At 42.2% G+C, this 18,955-nt stretch overlaps 1 protein-coding gene across 1 annotated transcript in view; it reads right to left on the bottom strand.

The window, feature by feature from the left end:
* Nucleotides 1-828: 828 nt before the first annotated feature.
* The window catches only part of LOC145416993 (uncharacterized), a 37,312-nt gene continuing 19,185 nt past the window's right edge, over nucleotides 829-18,955 (bottom strand). Inside the window, exons 10-23 of the mRNA XM_080285836.1 lie at nucleotides 18,635-18,770; nucleotides 16,600-16,667; nucleotides 15,074-15,171; nucleotides 11,632-11,748; nucleotides 10,991-11,040; nucleotides 10,346-10,424; nucleotides 9,016-9,117; nucleotides 7,739-7,837; nucleotides 7,244-7,382; nucleotides 6,684-6,805; nucleotides 6,434-6,558; nucleotides 5,538-5,694; nucleotides 3,962-4,150; nucleotides 829-2,008 (exon numbers count right to left, since the gene is read on the bottom strand). Coding sequence (XP_080141962.1) covers nucleotides 950-2,008; nucleotides 3,962-4,150; nucleotides 5,538-5,694; nucleotides 6,434-6,558; nucleotides 6,684-6,805; nucleotides 7,244-7,382; nucleotides 7,739-7,837; nucleotides 9,016-9,117; nucleotides 10,346-10,424; nucleotides 10,991-11,040; nucleotides 11,632-11,748; nucleotides 15,074-15,171; nucleotides 16,600-16,667; nucleotides 18,635-18,770 — 2,540 coding nt within the window. The 3' untranslated portion in view covers nucleotides 829-949. The remainder of the gene's footprint in view (nucleotides 2,009-3,961; nucleotides 4,151-5,537; nucleotides 5,695-6,433; nucleotides 6,559-6,683; nucleotides 6,806-7,243; nucleotides 7,383-7,738; nucleotides 7,838-9,015; nucleotides 9,118-10,345; nucleotides 10,425-10,990; nucleotides 11,041-11,631; nucleotides 11,749-15,073; nucleotides 15,172-16,599; nucleotides 16,668-18,634; nucleotides 18,771-18,955) is intronic.

The raw sequence follows: 18,955 nt of genomic DNA, 5'->3' as shown, positions 1-18,955 counted from the left end.
CCCACCTTCACACTCAGTCACAGATACCAGTATCATCATCCTACTTGCATCTTTTCTCAAATGATCACACCATCTTAGCATGCTCTATTCAACTCCACCTCAGTATTGTTCCTAACTCCATGTCTTTCACTAATCACATCTTGTACACTCTAACTTACGCACTTCAATATGCTCCTCAATAATCCCATTTCCAATGCTCTTACTCCTGACTTTTCGTTCTCCTGCCACACTAAAACCTCACACCCATACCTTAATGTGGGCACCATCTCTACCACACCACACAACATTACACCATCTCCACCACAACACACCACACCACATTACACCATCTCCACCACACCACATTATACCAGAATACCTTACCTCACCATCTTATTACCACCTCCCTTTCTCCCTACCTCCTCTTGTGGCCTCCACATTCAGACCTCTGTTTAGTATCATGGCTCTCAAGCACCAGTAATTTTCTTCCTTGTGCTACTCTAATTTTCACTTTCTTTGCACATTAACCTCTCTTTTCTATCACTGCACCTAGGAAAAAGTACTCTCCCTTGCTAATGCAAGTCTCTCCATTCACCAGCACATCAATGTCAGCTTCTCCTTAAACACACATCACTTCTCTCTTATCAACACACATACAGAAAGGAAGACAATGTGATACGGTATTAGTTGCACTGACACTAGGCAATATGTAATGTGAAGAAAAGAAGTGTGGACGTTTATGCCTATGTGGGAGGGCAGGATAGGGGGCTTGAATGGCGAGGGATGTTGAACTATTACAGAAACCAAAATGGAGCACATAATAAAACTTACGGGTTTATGATAGTACACATTTCATCATATAATCTGAGTAATTTTTTTTTACAAATATAAATATATCATTAGCTATTTTGTTTTTATAAGGTTCCTTTGGGTCATGAAAATGGTCAACTATCCTTAAATGAAGCTAACACTAGGATGGTGATGCAGTGAATGGGAGAGACTGCTGCCAAACGACAGAATTAGGTGGTGATGACGGTTGGTGGGATGGTAGCTGAACACCTTCCTCACTCTCTGCCTTGCTGAATGATGGCTCTAGCCTGGAGTCCACTGGGAGAGCAGCCATCCCATCCTCTTGCAGCTCTTGGCTTTCCCCACCTGTCCCTTGAGTGTCTATGCTGGCAATGCTGATGGCTGTTGTGTCAGTGGCAGCGGCTGTGTTGACAACCGAGGCACTGGTAGCAACTGTCCTGGTGGATGGTGTTGCGACGGATGCACCACTGGCCACTGAAAACCCAGGCAGGAATGAGATGAGATGAGCAGCCTGTAGTGAAAGGGTGACTGTGTCAGGGTTGTCAGTGGTAACAAGGGCCAATGTGGGACCTTGCTGGTCACTGTCACTGCTGACCAGCAGTGGTCTGCTGCTCTGTGTTGTTCCCATCACCACCTGCTGACCCTCTGCTCCTGTACCTATGAGGCGGACATACTGCTCTCCACCTGTGAGGGGTGAGATCTCTCCCATGGCCTGGGTCAGCAGGTCATCCTCAGAGCACTGTGTGGCAGCACCAGCCTGGCCACCTTGACTCAGGTTCACTAGATGGTGGCCACGTAGCAGACTGCCCTCACCCACTAGTTGGTCCCCCAGGGTGATCTCCTCAGATACCCTAGGGGAATTCTCCAGCAATGGGTCATCAGACCCACCCGCTCCTGTCAGCTCCCCCGTCAAATCCTGAGACAACTCCTCGGCCAGATCCCCGGTGAGGTCCCCTGAATATTCCTTAATGGGAGAGGACGCAAGGCCAAGGTCGGAATGGTGGTCCCGCTGGTGACGCAGCAGCCGTGCCCGAGATGCATACTGTCTGTAGCACCACTGGCAGGGGTGTGGGTAGGTCTTGGTGGCTCCAACAGTCTGTGAATATGAACTTCCAGCACTGCCTTCACATTCCACCTGTCCACTGGGGCCAGGTGGTACCTCAGCACCAGGGTGGTACTTCAGGATATGCAGCTTCCTCTTACTGCTGCTGCGGTACATCTGATGGGAGAAATAATAATAATAATAATAATAATAATAATAATAATAAATAATGATAATGATAATAATAATAATTATTATAATCATCATCATCATCATCATCCAGACCTCCTTTCCCACCCTAGGGCAGGGTGAGGAGTAGCAATGTCCAGAGAGCCCAAATTTGCCCAGTCCAATGGGCCACACTTCCATTCAATCACCATTCAAGCCCCCCAAAACCTGGCTCTTTCTGATACAAAAAAAACATTCACCACATTCTGTAGCTTCACATAAACGTATCCGACAGAGTCAATCCGGACGCTGTCACGTTAAAAAGGGGTGCCAAATCCCTGATCATGCACTTCTCACAATACTCATCCAGCCAGCTCCATTTTTTGTCAGTTCCCTAGCCTCACCAACTTCCAAATCTCTCTTCCTCACACACTCATCCACCATATCCCTCCATCTTCTCTTTGGCCTACCTTGCCTCCTCCCTCCTTCAAATTTGCTCAGGTATGCCTTTTTCACCACTCTGTTGTTATCCAATCTCTCCACATGACCATACCATCTCAGTGCACTCTTTACGATTCTGGTGTCCACAGACTTCCTCACTCCACATCTTTCATGAATCACATTATTTTGTATCCTATCCACTCTCTCTACTCCACATACATTCCTCAGTAGGTCCATCTCCACTGCTATTACTCTTGACTTTTCATTTTCATGTCACACCATAGTCTTACACCCATATGTTGAAGTTGGCACTAACACTCCTTCATGTAAGCCTTGTGCAGCTGCAACACTCAAGCACCTGTTTCTTATCAAGGCCTTCATGGCACCAGCTACTTTCCTTCCATGTGTCACTCTACTTTCCACTTCTTTTGCACAGTTTCCTCTCTTTTCCATCACTGTACCCAGGTATCTGAACTCTCTCACCAATTCCAGTCTCTCTCCATTCACTGTAACATCACACTGGGAATCACATTCTCTCTCAATAACGATCACTTTACTCTTTTTCTACATTTGCTCTCTACAATGATAACAAGTGGTGGCGACCATCATCCATTCACTTGATGTTGTGCCACCTACTTCTTCCTTCACTTTGATCACACTCTTTCTGTGTCTGCCCTCCTTTCTTCCTACTTCTCCCATCTTTCCTGTCACTTATTAAAATTCTTCTGTAATTTTCAGGTGGCTTTACATTGAGTGACAAGCCAAATGGTTTCCTGTATGTAAGGAAATCATTCACAATGTGTTCCTTTCATGTCAACAAGTAGGTTGGTGGAGAGTTAGAGCCCCTCCCCCTGAAACAACTAACTCAAAGACAAATGGCCATCCCTTACAAGATTATGGTGTCTGGCTATAGACAGATAGATAGATAACAGAAATAATAATAATAATAATAATAATAATAATAATAATAATAATAATAATAATAATAACAATAATAATAATAATGTGATGATGATAATAATAATAATAATAATAATCCCCACAACTGCCACCACCATCACCATCATGACTGCTCCCCTCACCAAACGATAGTGAAGTTGGATTTAGAAAGAGTTAAATAATTCTGTGCAAAGAACCTTATTACTGCACCTAAGATTAATTTAAACACACCATAATAGAAGCTAAATACTGTATACCTGCAAGATATTATGTACGGTAAGTCAAAGAATAAATTTAGAAAATAAATAAATAAATAAATAAAGCACTCAGGGAGTGCATAGCTCTGCCAGTGTCAATGAAATTTATCACTTATTCCTGTATTCAGCTCTGGATCTAATTCAAAATCCAATCAACTCTTTCTTGACCCACAGCCCACCCAACCATCAAATTTCACTTAAATCTGATAACAACTTTTTAAGATGCTATGCTGTACACAGACATGGGTGAATAAATAATCTCTGCCAATACCTAAGCCTAAATTTGCTGACAAAGGTAAAATTAAGCCAACAAGCATTTACTTACCTTGTCACAGTACTGACAGTAGTAGCATCGCATGGCCTTCAGGATGGGTTGGTTCAGCTCAGGCACTGTGGTGGGGTCCACATTGGGATGTCTCTTGGCCAGATGGTTCACCAGCATTCCACGACGCTTGAACCCCAAAAGACATGTGTGGCACTTGTACAGAAACTGCTGGTAATCTGTTGGGTCAACCTGGAGAGAAAAGGATGTACTGTAAGTAGTGGTACGTGGGGGTGCTCACCATCCACTCACTCGTTGTCGTGTTGCTTTCAGGTGCCTGCTCTTTCCTCTCTTCCTTTCTTCTTTCCTCTTCTATCTTTCTTTCCTTCATTCCTTGGTGACCCTTACATCGAGTGACAAGCCACATGGTTTCCTGTACACCAGGAAACCATTTACAACTCTGGGTGGTACCCATATAACCAAATTATGGCACCTGGTGGTTTAGTGGGAAATTAAGGCACTCCAATGAGATTAAGCCAATGTGGAGAGGATGGAGGGTGAAAGACTGATGAAGAGAGTGTATGTGAGTGAGGTGGAGGGGGGAAGAGGGAGGGGGAGGCTGAGGATGAGATGGAGGGCTGGGGTAGAGAGGTATATGAGAGAGGGGGGTGTGAGTTGGGAGCAGGGCAGTGAAATGGCGGGGGACAGGGCGACGTGGAGGCGATTTGTTTGTGGCCACCCCAAACGGGAGTGAGGCGTCTGGCAATAGATAAATAGATAGATAGGTTTATATCCAAGGGGTGGTTGGGATTTATTGCTCGTGTAATGCCACTCAGGGATGAGTGAGGCTGGTCACTCTCATCTTAAATGTCAGGACCAACTTGCCTAGCCCCGGGCTCCTATGCTCCTCGTGAGGCAACACTGGATTAGATGATGAATGATAAGTGAATAATAATACATACATATCCTTCATCAAATAATTCGATGTTGCCCCATGAGGAGCATAGAAGCCCGGGGCTAGGTAAGCTGGTCCTGACATTTAAGATGAGCGTGACCAGCCTCACTTATCCCTGTGTGGCATTACATGAGCAATAAACCCCAACCACCCCTTGGATTTAAACCTGTACTGGCTCAATCCAACCTGGTTGGATTGAGATTCACCAGCAAGTTCAATCCTTTCACGTCTGACAATCTCCACCTGCTCACCCCGGCACGCCGTACACATAAAATCAGCATTATCTATATATTTTTCCTGAAGCTGTTGAACAATGAATATGGCATCAGTGGTCCCCCTACCTGGCATAAACCCAAACTGCATCTCATCAATATTCACTCTTTCTCTAATCATACCTTCTAAAACTCTCTCCATTACCTTCAATATCTGATCTAAAAGCTTTATACCTCTATAATTTCCTCTTTCCAGGGCATCACCCTTCCCTTTATACACATTTACAATTACACTCTTCAGCCAATCATCTGGGACAACACACGCATAAATAATCCTATTTATCAGGTCAGTGACTAAACTCACACCTATATCGCCTGTTCTGGATTACAGCAAGCATCATTAGGCTACTACATTGTGAAGGGAGTAATATTGGAATGGCAGTTACAGTTACAATTTTACCTTTTGCTTTACCTTTGGGACAAACTTTGGTGGCACTTTGTTAATTGGCCGTGGTGTGCGTGGTGGTCGTTGGCTGGAATGCATACGCTGGCAGTGTTCACCCAGCTTGTCCTTACGTTTGAACCGCTTACCACAGTCCTGGCATAGGAAATCTCGCCGGTCTGAGTGGCTGCAAAGGATAGGAGGTTAAAGGTGTTTGGAAATTGTTCATGTACTGTGTAGTGATGATATGATTATGATGATGATGATAATATGGTGATTTGGAATACTTCAACTGCTGCATTAGGCCATCATCAGTCTATGCTACAATATTAACTGCATAAATGCAATGTGGTAGGTGGGGGCTAGGTGGTAGGTGGGGACACTCACCATCCACTCACTCAATGTAGTTCTGCCTTTAGGTATCTGCCCTTTCCTCTCTTCCTTCCTTCCTCTTCTGTCTTTCTTTCCTTCATTCTTTCCTCTTCCTGCTGCCTACAGGTGACTGGACACTGAGTGACAGGCCAAATGGTTTTCTGTACACCAGGAAACTCTTTACTACGCTGGGTGGTAACTATATAACCAAATTATGGCGCCTGGTGGTTTAGTGGGTAATTGGGACGCTCCAATCGGATTGACTCTGTGTAGGTTTGTGTCCAGAGGGGTGGTTGGGGTTTGCTGCTTGTGTGGTGCCACTCAGGGATGAGTGAGGTTGGTCACTCTCATCTTAGATATCAGGACCAATTTGCCTAGCCCCAGGCTCCTGCACTCCTCAGGGGGGAAACATAAGACTGGATGATGGATGGATGGATGGACTAATTATGTATCATATGATGACTAGCAACTACTACATTTTAAATGACTATTTAAACACTATACAGTATTCTCTTTCTCAATATATCTTCCCCCCCTTAACCCAAGCTACATACCTCAGCATATGTATCTTCAGCTTGTCTTTTGAGGGCATCTCCTTGCTACAAACCGAACATCTGTGTGGGTCAATGGCATGGTAGGATCGGATGTGTCGCCGGATTTTACTGTATGTAGGAAACACCTTGTAAAAAAAATAAAAATAAATAAAAAATTAGTTTCAAGCAGAATCTGCTGTCCAACTGTGGTAACTTAACTCATTTGACTATCAGACATCCAATTGGTAACAAAAAATACAAAGCAAGTTACCTTTGCACATGTGGGGCACTTGTACTGGTCGTTGATGCAGTGTGATGTGACGTGAGCCTTGAGGGATGCCACTGAGAAGAACCCTTGTTGGCAGATGGGGCAGTTGTACCATTTGTTGCCTTCTGAGGAGCACGTATGTCCAGTGTTAGTCTCTCACATCACTCACTCGAATCCCTGACCCCCTAAATCCAATTAAATGTTTGTCGGAAATGTAGGTCAGTCTCATTATACAATCGTGTTATATTCATAGAAAATCGTTGCTCAGATCAATTGTATACTTAAAAGTCAGGGATCATAGTCATCGCATAAATGAAACTGGCAAATGCATATCAAAAAATGATGTTTTGTATGGGATCGTAGCATTTATATATATGCATAAATGGCAATCACTTATCCAAAAGAGGGGGGTAAAATGGTAAGACTGTAAGTGGATGATTATAAAACAACTGTGACCATGCCAAAATGCTTGGGTGAATGAAACTGTACTAATGGAGTTGAAATTGGCTAGGACTGCTCTTTGTGCAATCTTTCTTCAGGAAATGGCAGTGTAAACAACTAACCCATGTGGAACTTAGTGTGTGTCTTGAGGGCTGAGTTGCTGCAAAATCGTCGGTGACAGTCTTTGCAACAGAAAGGCTTCTTGGCCTCATTTTCATGGACCACCAGATGTGCTGCCAGACGCTCCCTCCGTAAGAAAGACTGATAAAGAGAGAAAACAGCAGTATATCACAATCTATCCTTAAATATACAAGATTTGCTTACTTTTTTCTTTTCCTTCCTTTTTACTTTTACAGTATACTATTCTACAGTCAGACACCTTAATCCAGTAAGGGATGGTCACACACAAGTCACCTCCATATCACCCTGTCCCTTGCTATGACACTGCAATCCATCCAGTTCACACCCCTGTCTCTTACACATCTCTCCATCACATCCTTGGTCTACCTCACCCCTTCCCTCATTGCACCTCCTTTGCATACACTCTACACTCTTCTAGTTGGCCTCTCAAACTCCATCCTCTCCACACATTTCATAAATCCACACATGCTACCCACCTTATAACAGTAGTGGCACTTATGGGGTTTGGTGGAGCTGGGTAGGAAGAATCCATGTTCATCCACGTGTGCAAATAATTCAACCTCACTCTCAAACACCTGCTGGAAAAAGTTGCATAATTTTAGTTGTTTTGCTTTCCCCTGATGAAACACGGTGACTCTCATTACATGAACACGATTTTTCGATGTGCCTTAGTTATGAAGGAGGAATGTTGCCTCCTTGGTTACTGGTCAACTTGGGCCTCCAATCTGACTACAACTGACCATCACCCAAGGCTGAAAGAGGGTTAAAGTAAACATGCTACACTAAGTCAGTAACCCGTTATTTACAGAACTGTACTGTCAAACGCATCAACTGTCATGGGTTCTGATTAAGCAGAGGTACAACCATGTGGAGCCAGAACAAGACAAACTTGAGCTTTAGTGCTAATCTTACAGCCCCTGAGTCCCAAGGACTGTGTGGAGTCCCAAGGACTGTGTGGAGCCCCAAGGGACTATGTGGAGACACAAGGGCCTGTATGGAGCCCAAAGGGACTGTATGAAGCCCCAAGGGACTAAGTGAAGCCCCAAGGACTGTGTGGTGCCCTAAGACGGAGCTCCAAGGATTTAAGTGTTTGCCAAGTTGTGTACTGTACATGGGGTATTGTGTATTTTGGATAATGTGACACAGATGTTTGTTATTATGTAAATATTCATATATAAAAGTTGGTTGATACTCTATTGCCCGAATGGTAGTAAGGACATATTCCCAAGATCCCTACACTGCCATAGGGTGGGAAAGGAGGTCCTGATGATGATGATGATGATATAGTTCATGTACAGTAATACTCAAAAACAGTTATTTCATCATCATCACCTGGACCTCCTTTCTCTACCTACAGCAGGGTGAGGAGTAGCACATCCAGACATCCTAAGTTTGGCCAACCCAATGGGCCACACTTCCATTCACTCATCATTCAAGCCCCCGGAATCCTGGCTCTACCTAATATGCTAATAGTTACTACTTACAAGTAAGTCCCTCGATGAGGCCTGGGTTCTGGTGTTTTGCTACATCAGCAGCCCTCACTCCTGGGCACTGCTACCATGGGAATGATATGTCTAAAGCACACTAGCCTGCCCTGCACAACCCTCCCTCAGTAGGCACTAAACCACATTCACAGAGTCAAAGTCTGGGCTGGAACAATTAAACATACTCATCTTGTCTACAGAACTAAATTTGATTCACAGGGGTTTGATGATGATGATGACAGTAACAAAAGAGAACACTAATGCACTACCTTAGAGCACTGAGGGCATGTGTTATTCTCCTCCTTCAGTACAACACCATCCTCCTGCTTGATCTCCACACCAAGGTGACTCCGCTGATGGATCTGCAACAACTGTGTCAGAAAAACAGCAAGAAGTCTTTAGATTTGGCAAAAACTTGATTTAACACTATAGTCCTTTTACCTTAACTTGGCTCAGACTTTCATCCTTCTGAAGCTTATTTCACACAGATCAATGGCAGAATATGGGAATACTTTAAGTCTATATCTTCCCATGGTAATTCTTTGTCACTTCAATCGTATTTTAGTGCTAATCTGATGTTCCAACTTGGCATTCAAGATAGGGAGATGGCAATTTTCAGCCAAGTCAGGGTAACTGGAAAGTACATAAGCTTAGTCTTGCTACCTCCATATTTTTTTTTTCCCTTAATGTAAGGAAAAATTACTTGTACTGAAGAGCTTATAAGTGATATATCTAGCTCCCTGGAAGTTGAATAAAAAAGTCTAATAATAATAATAATAATAATAATAAATATAATAATAATAATAATAAATATAATAATAATAATAATCATCACGATCATCATCATCTGGTGTTTCATTTCACAAAAGCGAGAATACAATAACAAACACATTGTCTATATAAGTTTTGTAGTCAGATCCTCACGTTATAATCAAATGAGCATTTTCCTGTAACCTCTGTGAAAGAAAGAGAGAAAAGAAGGAAAAATGTTGTTGCTGGTGTAACCCAGGCTCATCTGAGTATGTGATTCAGTGGACTGATAGTAAAGGTTCCCCTTCTCCTGGAGCCCATCCTCTTCCTTTTAGGGGATAACAAGGAAGTTAAGGGATGTTTGCATAACTGGGCAGCAGATCCACTTGGTTTTATCAATGCCACCACATGAAGGCATTCCTCTTCAGCCCCAAAGGAATGCATATTTATCATTATTACACTCATCTCTTTGCAGTAGGCGGTGGCGACCATCATCCTCTCACTTGATGTAGTGCTGCCTACTTCATCCTAAGCCTTTATCATTCTTTTCTGTGCCCGCCCTCCTCTCTTCCTGTTTCTCCCATCTTTCCTGTCACTTCTTATTGCTTTTCTTTCCTTTACAGGTGGCTTTACATTGAGTGACAAGCCAAATGGTTTCCTGTAAGCCAGGAAACCATTTACAATGTTGGGTGGTAACCATATAACCAAACCATATGTGCTCCCTACGTGTCAACAAGTGGGTTGGTGGAGGGTTAGTGCCCTTCCCCAAAAAACAAATAACTCAAAGTCAAATGGCCACCCCTTACGGGATTATGGCGTCTGGCAATAGACAGATAGATGGACACTCACCTCTGGCATGATAAAGCTTAAACTGCACAAGGAACACTGGTTGTGTTGCATACTGCCTTCCCCTCCACCACACACTGCACTGCAACACAACATGCACAATTACATTCATTATTTGTAAGAACAACTGCTACTTAGTATTGTATTTTCATATTTTAAAAATCAGGTGGAGCCAGGATTCCAAGGGTTTGAATGGTGGGCGAATGGAAGTGTGGTTCCTTCAACTGGGTAAACTTTTGTTAGTACCTCATTCTATCAAGTTTTTTCCTGGCTCTCTTGACCCTACCTGACCCCACCTTGGGTACGATCTAAATGATGATGATGATGATGATTTAGCATTTCAAATACTGCTCTAATAGCTGTGAAACTTAGCACTCCTTCATTAATATAGTTCTTTCACCTTAACTTGGTCCTGCTTTGTGTCCACTGGCAGCTTATCACATAATTCAACACCAGAAAATGGCAACACTACAGCTCTACACCCTTTTTGCACCTCTTCATGAGTAGCAACATTTTCTGGTGCTGACCTATTGTTACATCTAAGCATCCAAGATGGAGAGATGGCAATTTTAGGCCATGACTGAGTGAAAGGAGGACAGAATCAAAACTAATGAAGTGAGATGATGTGAAATAATGAAACTTTCTCACCCTTTATGTTGGCCTTGTGTGTTGTGGGTGTCTGTTCCATCCTCCATGGTCTGGAAAAAAAAAAAAATCTTAATATCAAAATTCCAAAGCAAAACAAATATATATTGTATGCTGGGAACTGAACTTAAAGGAAATGTGAACAGCCTCACTTTCCCCTGAGCGTCATTATGCAAGAAATATACAACAGGATAACAGGGTATAATGTGCAGAAATAAATTGCTACTTAGACTGCGAATGAGAGAATGACTGGAAGAGTGTATGTAAGTGAGGTGGAGGGCGAGATCAAAGATGATATGGAGAGATAGAGTGGAGAGATATATGAGGGATGGGGATGTGAGCTGGAGGGAGAGAGAAGTGGGAGCCCAAGGACGAGCTGGAGGGACAGAGTGGAAATACAGGCGAGAGGAGTGTGTGAGGTGGAGGGGTAAATCAAGGATGAGATACCAGGAAAAGTGGAGAGATATGTGAGAGTGTAGGATGTGAGTTGGAGTGAGGACAGACAAATAGCAGAGGACAGGAAGATGTGGACACAATCAGTTTGTGGCCACCCCTTAGGGGAATATGGTGAATGGCAACAGACAGACAGACAGAAAGGCAACCAAAAAGAAAGATAAATACTTAGAAAACCTATCTTGGTGTACCTTAATCCTTCTGGAGATTTTGCTCCTGCCTGTGTTGTCACCCTCTCCACCGCCACCACCGCTGCGAGGTCGACGCCCTTTACCACGCTTCCTCTTCCGTCGCTCATCTTCACCAGCCTACGTGAGAAAACAAGTACAGTATATCATTAGGCTCACTTATTTTCACTGGTCATGTAGAGAGATTGGAGAATGAGAGACTGATAAAGAGAGTACCTTACATGTGAGAATGGTGGGGATGGGGAAACTGAGAATGAGATGGGGGATGGGGAGAGTGGTGTATGAGAGAATGGGGTGTGCAATTTGGAGAGAAGGCAGATTGATGTCAGAGGAATGGGTGACATGGAGGTGATTTGTTTGTGGCCACTTCTAGGATCATGACATCTGACCATGAATAGATGAATAGATACATGGATATATTACCATCATCCCAACCTCTTTTTTAAATCCAATAATGGGGTGAAGTATGATTGCCCAAACAAGTGATGACTTCCTTTCAATAAGTTTTGGACAAACTCCCTGGGTCTGGCAACACTCACTTGACTGGGAGTTAGGAGATAGGAACACTCTTTTTCTGCCCTGCAAACATTATTAACAGTGTAAAAAAAACTAATCTAGCAAAAATATTAGTTTTTTTTTTTTTAATAACAATACTTAAACAAAAAGTGACATCTGACACGTTTTCACTCGTCATCACGACCCATGCCAGCAGTGTTACTAATTAAGTAATTTTCCCACTAAATTTAGTGGTTTTAAAAGCAATCTAGCTGGTAAAAATTTCTGTATTTTCTGTACATCTGGCATTCTTTTAAAGTCCTGTCTAGTGTTTTTTTCCCTAAATTTCCCTCAGTCTGGTGGATTTTTAACACTTGAGACCAATCTAGCAGATTTCTAAGATTTTCCTTTGGCAACACTGCACGCCAGGCCTTCCTTACGTAAGTCAGTCATCATCATGCCGCAGATGGCGGGGGATGTGCTCCAGCCTTTGTCATGATCCCCCTCCCCCCCCTTTTTTATATAATCCTTTTCATCTTTGGTTCTCTTCATTGTCGCACTCTTGCTTTTGATAATCATTCTCTCCCTCTTTAGTTCTTTCATGAAACTGCCCTACATATTTTATTACATGTTGGATTTTCATCGCGAATATTTTTTTTTTTTTTTTTAATAACAGAACAGAGGAAGGAAAAACAAATGAATAAAAAAATAATCTATACACCAGATTACTGGTGTCCTCTGTTCATAAAATATCTGTAACAGTTTGAACTGAACAGCTGTGGGTTGAAATTTGGAGGGAAACAACTCTGGGGAAACGAGTTCCAGAGAGATGCAGTTCGGGGAATGAAAGAATTCTGATAGGCAGAAGTTCTGCAACATGGATGAGTGACACTCCAGTCATGAACGCTACCAGATGCCCGTGTAGCACGAGGGAAGGCATGGAGAGGTGGCACCATGGATGCAACTTCGTCTGAGCATTTGCCATAAAAATTTCTGTAAAATAATGGAAGGGAAGCAACATTCCTTCTTACTTGTATGGGAGGCAGTTTACAGTATTTGTAATGGCAGAGTTGTTAATAATTCTAACAGCTTTGTTCTGAATTTTGTCTGGTTGTTTTAATGCAACCTCTCCACATCCATTCCACAAGGAGTGAGCAATATTCAAGCTGAAAGCGCACATGACTCTTATAAATTATAGCTAACTGCTCGTCAGTGAAGAAGCTATGAACTCTGTACAATAATCCTAGTTTCTTTGAGGAAGTTTTAGCAAGTGATCTAACATGAGAGGTCCAGCTGAGGGCATTGTTAAGTGAGATGCCGTGAATTTTGATACCTTTGAAGATGGGAATATTAGTAGCACTGAAGGTAATGTACGAATCTGGAAATATCTGTCTATTAGTAAACTGTACATATTTAGTTTTACTGGCATTAAATGAGACATGGTTGTTTTGTCCCCATTCACTGATCGTAGATAGGTCTTGATTTATGGAGATGGCTGTACTGAGTTGAGAGGTAAAGATATTAGACTTTGTAAATGGGTGTCTGGGTGTGAATGGACTATGTGATGTTGAGTCATCTGCATATGAGTGGATGGGATTGTGGGTGATAGGTATGAGATCATTAATATGAACCAGGAATAGGGTTGGCGCCAGAACTGATCCCTGCGGCACGCCGGCGTTAACTGAGTGGAAATTGAAATGTACATCAATGATGACCAATTTTCCCCCAATAACTGCACTGGTTTCACTAACTTGCCTGAATACTTGCAGACACGCAGGTGGTTAGGGGTTGTACTTGGCCACAGGCAATAATTTTTCTGTCTTGATCTTGTGCTACAAGGAGCTCCACTTGGCAAATTTTCTATGTTCTACCTCTCTCTCTTTATTGCTTATCTGTCCGTTAACTGTCCTCTACTTGATGTTAAGCTGCCAGGATATATGTCTTGCTGGAATATTTGCTAAATAATGAGCAATAACCTGTTTGCACTGACAGGCTATAGTACTGTGTTGACGATCCATCTTGCTCACAGCGCTCTCGGGTTTTCCTGTGTACCCGCATAGAGAAATGAATGTGGATACTAATATATCTTTAGATGTTTATTTTTCTGATTTGATGGCACTCGTGATTTTGACATTACTACTATCTGTGAGTTTTATTTTATGGGACATTTTTCATTCAGCATTGTTGATTCAGGATGTAAAATAAGTATTACGAGAGTTTCTCTGCATTCTAATCCTGAAACCGTTGAGCGACAGGCTATGCATTTCACATTCTTTTGTACGGTAAAGCCTCAACTTTGGTATATTGTGGTTTCCTCGTATGTGATGCGAGATATAAACAGTAAAAACACTTATATACTGCTTTTTGGAGATGTTTACCTAACGGTGCGCAATAAAGAAAATATAACTAGGCCATGGCAGTTGCCTGATACCACTTTCAAAGTGAAAGGTACTGGGAATTGGGTCATCACTTCTTTGGGAGTTTGTATAACCAAAAAGCTGGAAAACATGACAGAAGCAGAACAAATTAACAGTATGCCTAATTAAACAGGTCACACTCTCATTCACTCACCATTCTGCCCCCAGAATCCTGATTTCACCTCACAGGCATAACCATCCACACTTATGCAATTCACATTGCATTTACAAAGGTATAAAAGGCACAGGGTATTTTAGTGACTTACATACTAAGTCACAGTTGCATAAAATTTTATCAGCCTTAGTTATATAATGCAGGAATGAATCTCCTTGGTTGCTAGTTATCAACGTAATTTGACTTTGTCTGGCCACCAAATGAACTGACTGGGGTTAGGGATCTTATGTCACGAAAGAATAACAGAACATGTTTCTGTTAAACTGTCACAACAATCAGACAATATGTGGCAATCAACTGAAATGAAATGAGTTAGAGCTCTGTGTCTAGCTAGAAAAAATGGCTTACAATGGCTAACCTGGTCATGAGTGGAGAGGTGGTCCTGCAACAAAGCTGAAGTCTCAAACCTCTCCCCACACTCATAACACGGCCAACATTTACGTACAGATTCCAACACTGTGAAAAAGAATGGCAGACAGTAATAGTAACTGAAAAATACATTTTAGTGCAATTTTCATATTCATCAGTTCTTTTCGGTATTCAAATTACACATTATCATCATCATTCAGACCTCCCTTCCAACCCTAGGGCAGGGTGAGGAGTAGCAATGTCCAGACAGCCTAAGTTTGCCCACTCTAATGGGCCACGCTTCCATTCACTTATCATTCAATTCCCTGGAATCCTGGTTCTATCTGATTCGCCAAAAACATCCACAACATTCTGTAGCTTCACATAAATGTATCCGAGAGAGTCAATCCGAATGCTGTCACATTAAAAGGGGTGCCAAATCAATGATCATGCACTTCTTCCCACAACATTCATCCAGCCAGCTCAATCTCCTGTCAGCCCCCTAGCCACATTGACTTCCATACCTCTCTTGCTCACACACTCATCCACCAAATCCTTCCACCTTCTCTATGCCCTACCTTGCCTCCTACCTCCTTCAAATTCGCTCAGATATGCCTTTTTCACCACTCTATTGTTATACATTCTCTCCACATGACCATACCATCTCAATATACTTTCTTCGATCCTGGTGTCCACAGATTTCCTCACTCCACATCTTTCACGAATCATATTATTTCGTATCCTATCCACCCTCTGTACTCCACATACATTCCTATGCAGTCCCATCTCCACTGCTCTCACTCCTGACTTTCACACCCTTTCATCTTTGTTTCACACAGTGCCATCATGACATATCTTGCACTCTTGAACACATTCACCACTTCCACCCTCTTGCTTTCTTCATTCACACCTCTCACATTCCACATGGCCATGCAAATCTGCCCATTTGGTTGGGGCCCTGGGCAGGTGTTGTGCCCTTCCAGGCTCTTTAAAATGTCTGCCATGATGAAGTGATTTTAGACTGGGGAATCTGGGGCACACTTACCCCAGACAAAAACCCCGGTTATATGGTTACCACCCAGTGTAGTAAATGGTTTCCTGGGTACAGGAAACCATTTGGCTTGTCACTCAGTGTAGAGTCCATAAGGCATCCCTAAATTACGCACCTTGGTTATTTTTACACACTTGTTATTCATCTACATCCTTTTTTGGTTTTCCACAAAACCTTCCTTTACCTCGTAAATATATAAACTCTCACAGCCTACACTTATTTTCACACACTGAGACAGTGTTGATATCCCCTGGACTCTTGGTCTCAGGGACTTTTTTTTTCTACTAAATTTGTGTCATCTCCTGATGATTTTAGTAACAAATTACTTAAAATACTGAAATATTCTGAATACTAACTGTAATTTCCTGAAATGTGACTAGACATGGCCTACATGACTTTCTTATTATGATAAAGCTTAGGTTATTCTTTAGTGTATATAAAAACCTTTATACTAAGTGAACCATATGTCAGAGCAATTCTCTTACCTTTCATCTCCTGTTCTGTTGGTTTGAGGGCCTCCAAGCTTCTCTTAATGGCATACTGCTTTGAGTACCTGTGTTTGAAATGTTCGCCATTATTTTTCAAAATGTACTTCCATTTATTTATATAAAAAATGGAACCAAGTAAATGCACATTTTTTTTCCCCACTGCCAAAAACAATATACAGTAAAACCTCGATATAACAGACTTTAATAGACCAGAATTCGCTTTTATCGGAATCAAGGCGTTACCGGACTAAATTCTTATAGACTGGAAAAAGTCCAATAATGCCCGAAGCAGTCCGGACTGCCTGACCACTTCAGCTATGTTCACCACAATTTAATGTCTCATTCAATGCTTAATAAAACCAAACATATATAATATACAGTACTACCAGGCAGATATTGCCAGATTTGTATATTACCTTCAATGCTGCTAATATTCTCATCCCCAAAAGTACTGAAATTCTCAGTGTTTCACTTAACAATGCCCTCAGCTGGACCTCTCATGTCAGATCACTTGCTAAAACTGCCTCAAAGAAACTTGGATTACTGTACAGAATCCATAACTTCTTCACTGATGAGCAGTTGGCTATAATTTATAAGTGTCATGTGTGCTCTCAGAATATTGCTCACCCATCTGGAATGAATGTGGAGAGGTTGCACTAAAACATCTAGACAAAATTCAGAACAAAGCTTTTGGAATTATTATTAACCCTGCTATTATAAATAAACTACCTTCCCTACATGTCAGAAGGAATGCTGCCTCCCTTGTCTTGTTTTACAGATACTTGTACTTTTATGGCAAATGCTCAGATAAAGTTGCGTCCATTGTGCCACCTCTCTATGACTTCCCTCATGTTACATGGACATCTGAAATGCTCATGACTGGAATGTCACACAGCCATATTGCAGAACTTCTGCCTATCAGAATTCTTTTATTCCTCGAACTGCATCTCTCTGGAACTCGCTTCCTTGGAGTTGTTTCCCCCCAAATTTCAACCTACAGCTGTTCAAGTCCAACTGTTACAGATTTTTTATGAATGGAGGACACCAATAATCTGGTGTATGGATTAATATTTTTTTTTTCATTCAATTGTTTTTCCTATCTCTGTTATAAAAAAAAAAAAAATAAAAATCCATCTATCATCCAATCACATGTCGCCCACGAGGAGCGTAGGAGCCCGGAGCTAGGCAAGTTGGTCCTGACATTTAAGATGAGAGTGACCAGCCTCACTCATCCCTGAGTAGCATTATGTGAGCAATAAACGACAACCACCCTCTGGATTTAAACTTACACAGGCTCAATCTGATCGGAGCACCTTAATTACCCACTAAACCACCAGGCGCCAAAATTTGGTTATATGGTTACCATCCAGCATAGTACTGCAATTGGTTTCCTAGTGTACAGAAAACCATTTGGCTTGTCACTCAGTGTAGAGTAACCTATAGGCAGAAGGAAGAGGAATGAATGAAGGAAAAAAAAGACAGAAGAGGGAGTGTAAAATCACCCACAGGCAGATGGAAGAGAAATGAATGAAGGAAAGAAGGACAGAAGTGGAAGGATGGAAGAGAGGAAAGGGTAGATTTTCAAAGCAGCACTACATTGAGTGACTGGATGGTGAGCGCCCCACAAAAAAAAAAAAAAAAAAAAAATGTACAGTACAGTATCATTATATATATTATACCATTTAATTACTGTAATGAATGTACTGTACTGCAATGGTAGTGAAAACAGTTTAAAAACATTTGGTGCGATCCAGACTAATGTCTGACATATCGGAAAAAGTCCGGGTCAGCAGAGGGAAGTCCGGATGTCGCTTTTATCAAAATTTCGCTTTTCTCGGTATGGCTTGGGCCCCAGTTAGTCCCTTATAGTGAGGTTTTACTGCAGTTTCAAATAATGAGCACTTCAGACTTTCAGTTATATTGGACTGGTATCTGATTAAAGAGGAGGGGGTCCAGGAAACTTAGGCTGTCTGATTATTATTAACTCCTTGAATCTGGTGATACAGTTATTTTAGTTCTTCTTTCTCCTTACCCAACTCTGAGCTCAGTACGAGAAGGAATGTCAACACTTGTGAGGAAGAACAGGTTGGCCTCCACCTGCATCACCACACAGTTCTGCTCCAGGAAACTACACGCACGTCGCACAAACCGCATCCAGTTGGACGAACCTGACAGCAGAAAACACAAATATGAGCTGTTTACTCCCAGCATGTATTTTTCTTGCACATCATACCACCATCATGTGCTTTTGTCTGATGATGTTATTCACCTCTCACAATGACAGAGAGGAACTGACAAGTGCCTACCCGTGGTGGTACTGTGTACCCTCAATGGAGCAAAGCAGCTTCAGTGC

The sequence above is a fragment of the Coenobita brevimanus genome, chromosome 108 (assembly GCF_032717465.1).
Source record: "Coenobita brevimanus isolate Jiangsu-jjx chromosome 108, ASM3271746v2, whole genome shotgun sequence".
NCBI classification, from domain to species: Eukaryota; Metazoa; Arthropoda; class Malacostraca; order Decapoda; family Coenobitidae; genus Coenobita; species Coenobita brevimanus.
The sequence above is the reverse complement of the archived record's forward strand: the minus strand, read 5'-3'. Positions and strand labels throughout refer to the sequence as shown.